At 46.0% G+C, this 7,140-nt stretch overlaps 1 protein-coding gene across 1 annotated transcript; it reads left to right on the top strand.

Moving 5' to 3' along the window:
- Window positions 1-731: 731 nt before the first annotated feature.
- LOC109221041 (putative F-box protein At3g17490) lies at window positions 732-3,585 on the top strand. Its single transcript, XM_019385501.1, has 5 exons — window positions 732-797; window positions 884-1,525; window positions 2,950-3,124; window positions 3,284-3,361; window positions 3,467-3,585. Exons 1-5 carry the CDS (start codon window positions 732-734, stop codon window positions 3,583-3,585), a joined length of 1,080 nt encoding a protein of 359 aa, XP_019241046.1.
- Window positions 3,586-7,140: the final 3,555 nt, after the last annotated feature.

The raw sequence follows: 7,140 nt of genomic DNA on the forward strand, positions 1-7,140 counted from the left end.
TGGGTTAGAAAAATCATCTATATTCATATTCTATATTTAAAAAAAAAAAGAAGCATAATCTGATGGTTGAATATTTCTGTTTTTTTTTTCTGCGAATATTCATCTGCATATTGTATTTTTCACAATTGTGTATAGTCTTTGTTTTACGGCCTTGGTGCTCTTGCTAGGCTTATGCTACCTGTTGGGCCGTTAACCTGAGTATTGTTTTGGCATTTCTATCAATTTTGATTTTTTACATAAATATGTGACAAACCATATTTTTTAGCTAAAAGAAAAATCATAAAGACATATATACGCAATGGAACAAACATGGTTGTGTATTTAAATGAAGGAATCCTTTTAGGAATCAAATTCTATGTGCTGAAAAAGAAAACACAATTAGTAGAACGTTAGAACTCTACTCCGAAAATCCATATCATATTCGGTTATATTACAACTGCATAGTTGTTGGCCTCCTCTAACATATTACTCAAGTAAGATGTATTTCAAAATATCTTCTGAGTAATAGTATTCTCTAATAGTATTCGGAAACAGCCTCTCTACCCCTTCGGAGTAGGGGTAAGATCTGCGTACACACTACCCTCCCCAGACTCCACTAGTGAGATTTCACTGGGTTGTTGTTGTTGTTGTTGTTGTAATTGCTGTAGGTTTCTTGTTCACTTTCTGTTTAACTTAAAGGTGTTCAACCTGTGGATTACTAATTAAAAGTAGTTGCCTTGTCATATGTAGGAATGGGAACTCACATCCAAGAGGAAATAATTATCGATATCCTCAGCAGGTTACCTGTTGAGTCTCTTGTGCGAATCAAGTGTGTTTCTAGATCTTGGAATACATTAATCTCATCATCTTGCTTTAAGATGAAGCATCTCAATATTGCCAGCAGGAACAAAAACTTTCAAAAACGCTTATTAGCCAAATATCGTATAAGGATGGTGTACCTAATACCAGGATCTCTTTCTCTTCTTTATCTTTGAATATTCAAGTCGTACGAAAACTTGATTGCCCGTTATACTATGAAGCAGAGCTTGGCACAATATATTGTTGTTGTGATGGCTTGTTTTTAGTCGGGCTTTGGAATACACCTGAGAGAGAGCCTTCAATATTATTGCTATGGAATCCCTCCACAAGAGAAACAATAGTACTTCCACATTCACATTACTCCACCGTGGACAGAGATAGATACACTTTTGGATTGGGTTTTGACTCAAGTAGTAATGACTATAAGGTCCTTAAGGTTAATAACGAGGATGACACCTTCAATGAAATTCTCTCAGTGAAAAGTGGTTCTTGGAGAAAACTTGCTAGTAAAAGCTGTAGAAATAACGTATCATGCTTGTTTATGCATTTGGATTTGGCATTTGTACATGGAGCATTTCATTGGCTAGGACGTATTCAGCTCCCAGAGTTTATTGTGATCTCGTTTAATATTTCAAATGAAATGTACAGAGATGAACCGTTGCCAGAGCCAATGTGCTTGACGATAGTGCGAGAGTCAGTTGTATCAGTGTTGGACGGAATGCTATGCGTTTATTCTACTTGTCATGACGGGAGCACTTTTAATTTATGGGTGATGAAACTCTATGGTGTCAAAAAATCTTGGCCTAATATTCTTACTGTTTGGCTCAAAAGTTATCGATATACTTTGTAAGCTTAAAAACAATCAAAAGTAGGAAAAGGTAAATCGTAATCAAATATAATAGACCTAGAGATGAAAAATGAAGTTGTTGTTGTAGATCTAATAGTGTAAAATGATAATATGAACTCAAGAGAAAGTATTCGTTAGAGATAGAGATAGAGAGAGAGTAGGAGAAAATGAGAGAGTTGTATTATTCCCCGAATCCCCTTTTTACAATGTGAAGGTCTCCCTCATATAGTAGGAGACCTCCCTCGAAATAATCAAAAAGATACAAAAATAGGTAACGTTTTCCTAGTGAAGACACTGAGTCTTAAACGATGTCGCTTTTGTCCCCACGTCCAAGTCGTACCCTTATGTTAGTTGACGTATACTCACTGGGCTTACCCATTGGCGTAGAGACGTTGACGGTCAAATTTGACCCTATACAGTTAGTCCCTCCGTTCGTTGGAGACGCATTCGGTAGGCGTCTTCAATGGGCGGAAATGCAAACCTTGTCTTAGGAGAATTTGACCTCGACCTGGGGCGGCAACGTGCATGAGGCGAAATGTATGACGTTGTTGAGCCACTGACGCGTGGCTTCCTTTTCGGAATGACGTCATCGCCTGTATGCGTCACTATTATGCGTACTCCCGAGGCGGTTCAAAGGATGATGTGACATTTTGGTTTCCCGCGCACGTTTTGAATCATGACTCTTCGATTTCTGCGCAACCTAACCCTATAAATGGGGGAGAGGTTCAATCCGATTCATCTTTCGAACCTTTGTAAAACATTTTCTGGTTTACTTCTTTGCCTTTCTTTCTTGTAACCGTTATTTCGTGTGAGACTCCTCCACTTCTTTGAAGTCATATTTCTCGTCGTTAGTGCCTTATTTCCCCAACAGAAGCATCATGGTAAAACGTTGTCAAGGTGGTAAAAAGACCAAGGACACTGACCCATCTAGGGTTCCGCCTTCCTCTGGCGGTGAGGAGGAGGAAGTGAAAAAGACCCTCGTTCCCCTTACTGTAGACAACGTTCTCCCAAAGGAAATGCATATTCGGAAGGATTTTCAAACGAAAAGTCCAGCCCTTCCCTGGGAGCATAGTGATTTACTGCAATCTCATCTAGACAACCTTCGAGCGACACACAACATTCCTGACCATTTGGAAATGGCTCCGGCTGGGATGGACTATGCCAATGTGCACAGGCCTGGGTACTGCACATTTTACGAGTACCCGTTTTTGATCGGTTATAGTCTCCCGATTTACCCTCTAGCGGAGGAGCTTTGCCATTTCTTCAATGTGTGTCCGGCTTAGCTTACTCCTTACACCTTGAAGGTGTGCAGGATTCTGACCACGTACGCAGCTAAGGCTGAGTGCGGCGTCTCAGTTCATCATCTTTTACAGTTATTCAGCTCTGGTTACCTGAGGGGTACCATGTTGCAATTGAAAAGCCGTGGCGCGAAGGGTTTGGTAGTTAAGTCTGACGACAAGGCCAACCGCCTCTTCTGGCGTAGGTACTTCTACATCAGAACGGAGCACCTGGTGTCTAACTCTGAAGGATTCCCGGAAAGATGGAACCCAGAACGTGAGTACCTTTATTTGCAGAATTCATGACTGTTCGTGACCTTGACCATTCGGCCACTGTGATTTCTTTTTTTTTTTTTTGTAGCGAGGGCTTCTCCACCCCAGTTTATTGACAGTATTAATTCGTGGGTGGAAAGATTGATACCTTATGCGGAGGAATGCCGTACCTGGGCTGCATTTCTTCAACAGTACGGCCCGTCAGGTAATTCTTCGGCCTTGGTTTGGAAGCTCCCTTAGGTTTTGTTACCTGACTTACTCGTGTTGGCAGGTCGGAGTGCCCCCAAGAAGAAGAAGGCCGTCGTTACCTCGCCTAGGGCGGAGACCGACTCTGATGGTGGAGACATACCCTGCGGCTCGTTCAGTGATGGCGCTCCAGAGGTTCCTTAGCAGGAGGTTGCGCCTATGGCGGCGTCCGCAAGTGAAGCGACTCCTTCAGTGCCGTCCCCGCGGTCTATGGAGGAGACTTCTGAAGGTGAGGAGCCGCCAGAGAGAAAGAGACGGCGGTTGATAACGGGCAAGGGGATAGCGACTGAAGACGAGAGGGTAAGTGAACCCCGTCAAGTGTCGAGGCCGGTTTTTATGGCCGATACTATCCGTTTTGGGAGGTCGGTTCCCCAAAGGAGAGCTGTTGTCGACGCCATCCCAACCCGTGTTCCGGAGAGCGGTTCGTCGGCTGCTGTTGGAAAAGTGGGCGATGGTGCCGAGAGTGCGGACACTGAGGCCGCCCGTGGAGATGCAGATGGGTTAACGAGGGGTCCAGCCCATGTGGAGATGACGACGGGTAGGTCCAACCGTCGAATTATGATCCCAAGAGGGTATAACCTGTTATAACACAGCGAGTAGGCCGCAACGGATATGACCCTTTTATGTGCGGCTGCTGAGCGTGAAATGATGAAGGGTGTTAGTGACGGGGATCTATCCCGGAGGGTAGCTGGCGCGGCCTTGCAGGTAGCTTTCAGTTTTCTTTGTGTGCCGTAAGGCTAACTTTGATGCGTACTGACTTGCCTTTCCTCTTTTTCTTCTCCTTTTTAGACCCTCATTTTGGAGGTGAAGAGGAGGCGGCGGGCGCAAAAGAAGGCAGCCACTTTCAACAAGATGGCGAAGAAGTACCAACGGTGCCGTGCCAAGCATCGGGCGCTGGCGGACCTACTTAAGCAGGACCTGGAATTTCGGATGTTCCGTGAGGGCCTTGATCAGTCGGAGGCCCAACTGAAACGGAGGGTGGCCGAGCTGGAGCAGGTCGATGAGCAGCTGATGACTACTCTGGCTCGGAACATTGAGCTGGAGACTCTTCTTCAGTCGAAGGAAGAAGAATTCGAGGTTAGCCGTGGGGTAGCGGCGGAAGCTGCTGATTTGCGGACCAAGGTCGCTGCTTTGATCGCCAAACTCGATGCCAGGGCGGCTGAGATTGAAGTCCTTAAGCGAACTGCTGCACCAAGGCCTGATGAGGATGCGCATCGTGAGGCGCATGATACGTGGGTATATGCCGAGGCCAGATTAGTCGTATTCGAGGAGTTCTTGGCTGCGGGTCGAGCCACTGAGGCGGAGGTTCAGGAGCAACGGCGCGTAGCCCGCGTCGCCTGCGAAACCTGTGGGTATTGTTCTGACTCCCCAGACCGGACGGGCTATAACTCCGAAGACGTCAACCGTCTAGAATCCGGCTCTTGGATCTCTGCAACTTATCAACCCGGGAGCGGCGATGAACAAGGAGGCGGTCAGGCGGGGGACGACGGTCGAAGCGGCGAAGCCTCTTAGGACTTGTTGACTATTTTGTTTTGTTGTATTTTGGAATGTAAATGGGACCTTTTGTAAGGTCATGTGTACATACATTTTTTTGAATGATAATGAAAGTCGTACTTTTGCTGTCATTCTTTTCCTTTTGTATCTTTTATTTTCAGTACCTCGTCTCCGCAGAGCGGGTGCTCACTTACTTGTAGGATTTTCAGTATGTTTCTCGAACGTTGTCTGTGTTATCTGCCGATAGGACGCGGCTTCGACGCTAGATAGTGGTGGCTTTAGCTAATTATGGCATCACTTCAGTTGTTATTTGAGTGCTTTCGTCATAGTCGAACAGGATTGGCGACTGTTGGCGACGATGGCCTTAGCCATAATACTGTCGATGGCCTTAGCCATGTACATAACTTCGACTGTCGTCGAACTACTTTTGTAGTGGTCGAGCTGGGTCGATTTATTAACGACAATGGCCTTAGCCATAATACTGTCGATGGCCTTAGCCGTGTACGTAACTTCGACTGTCGTCGAATTACTTGCTTGTCGTAGTCGAGCTGGGTCGACTTATTGACGACGATGGCCTGAGCCATAATACTGTCGATGGCCTTATCCATGTACGTAACTTCGATTGTCGTCAAATTACTTGCTTGTCGTAGTCGAGCTGGGTCGACTTATTGACGACGATGGCCTGAGCCATAATACTGTCGATGGCCTTAGCCATGTACGTAACTTCGATTGTTGTCGAATTACTAGTTTGTCGTAGTCGAGCTGGGTCGACTTATCGACGACGATGGCCTTAGCCGTTTATACATTGGAGATGGCCTTAGACGTTTGCACGTTGGAGATGGCCTTAGCCGTTCATACATTAGAGATGGCCTTAGCCGTTCATACATTGGAGATGGCCTTAGCCGTTTATACATTGGAGATGGCCTTAGTCGTTTATACATCGGAGATGGCCTTAGCCGTTCATACATCGGAGATGGCCTTAGCCGTTTATACATCGGAGATGGCCTTAGTCGTTCATTTATTGGAGATGGCCTTAGCCGTTCATTCATTGGAGATGGCCTTAGCCGTTCATTCATTGGAGATGGCCTTAGCCGTTCATTCATTAGAGATGGCCTTAGCCATTTACACATTGGAGATGGCCTTAGCCGTTCATTCATTGGAGATGGCCTTAGCCGTTTACACATTGGAGATCATGCTAGTCCAGTCCCTTTGTCATGTCAGTCAGGAGAGCGTATGGAGTGGCTGGTATGATAAACTTGTTCCGCAAATATCTCCACGTGTCCCCTCTGCCGCCTCGTTAAAAATCTCCCCGAGAAAACCCAATTGGGACAAAACTCGGGTAAGGGAAAAAGAGTGCGACTCGGGAGACGCCTTTCAGAAATGGAAATATATGAGGTGGGCGACGTTCCAATTGTTTTGGAGCGTTTTTCCTTCCATTGTTTCTAATTGAAATGCTCCTTTACTTGCTGCTGCTGTGATTTTGTAGGGTCCGTCCCAGTTGGTGCCCAGTTTTCCTTCGCATGGGTCTTTTGATGCCAACGTTTTGGCTTTGAGGACGTAGTCTCCCACTTTGAGTGGTCTTATTTTGGCTCTCTTGTTGTAGTATCTTTCGACTTGTTGTTTCTGAGCCACCATTCTTATGTGGGCCATTTCTCTTCTTTCCTCGGCCTCATCGAGGTCTTGAAGTCTGTTTATGTCGTTCTCTGCTCCGCTGGTATGTGAATACCTCAAGCTTGGTTCGCCGACTTCGACTGGTATGACCGCGTCGGTTCCATAGACCAGTGAGTACGGTGTTTCTCCTGTGGGGGATTTGGGTATGGTCCGGTGTGCCCACAACACTTCCGGTAGTAGCTCGGGCCATAGCCCTTTGGCTTCCTCGAGTTTATTCTTCAGTATGTTCAGTATTGTTTTATTGGAAGACTCTGCTTGGCCGTTGGCGGCGGGGTGATACGGCGTGGAGAGTATTCGCTTATTATGCCATTTGTCGAAGAACTCTATCGTCTTTTGGCCGATGAACTGTCGTCCGTTGTCGCAGCTGATTTCCTTGGGGATGCCGAAACGACAGATGATATTCTTCCATATGAAGGCAATGACTTCCTGTTTGCGTATTTGGGCGTACGCACCTGCTTCCACCCACTTGGAAAAATAGTCAGTTAAAACTAATAGAAATCGTACCTTTCCTCGTCCCGCTGGTAGGGGACCGAC

The sequence above is a fragment of the Nicotiana attenuata genome, unplaced genomic scaffold, assembly GCF_001879085.1.
Source record: "Nicotiana attenuata strain UT unplaced genomic scaffold, NIATTr2, whole genome shotgun sequence".
NCBI lineage: Eukaryota > Viridiplantae > Streptophyta > Magnoliopsida > Solanales > Solanaceae > Nicotiana > Nicotiana attenuata.

Bases quoted from the DNA above. Each gene is read 5' to 3' on its own strand.
- LOC109221041 (XM_019385501.1), top strand. From the start codon at position 732: ATGGGAACTCACATCCAAGAGGAAATAATTATCGATATCCTCAGCAGG. The intron at 798-883 runs GTGCGAATCAAG...TATTGCCAGCAG, and splicing joins GGTTACCTGTTGAGTCTCTT to GAACAAAAACTTTCAAAAAC. The intron at 3,125-3,283 runs GTAGGTACTTCT...TTTTTTTTGTAG, and splicing joins GGCCAACCGCCTCTTCTGGC to CGAGGGCTTCTCCACCCCAG.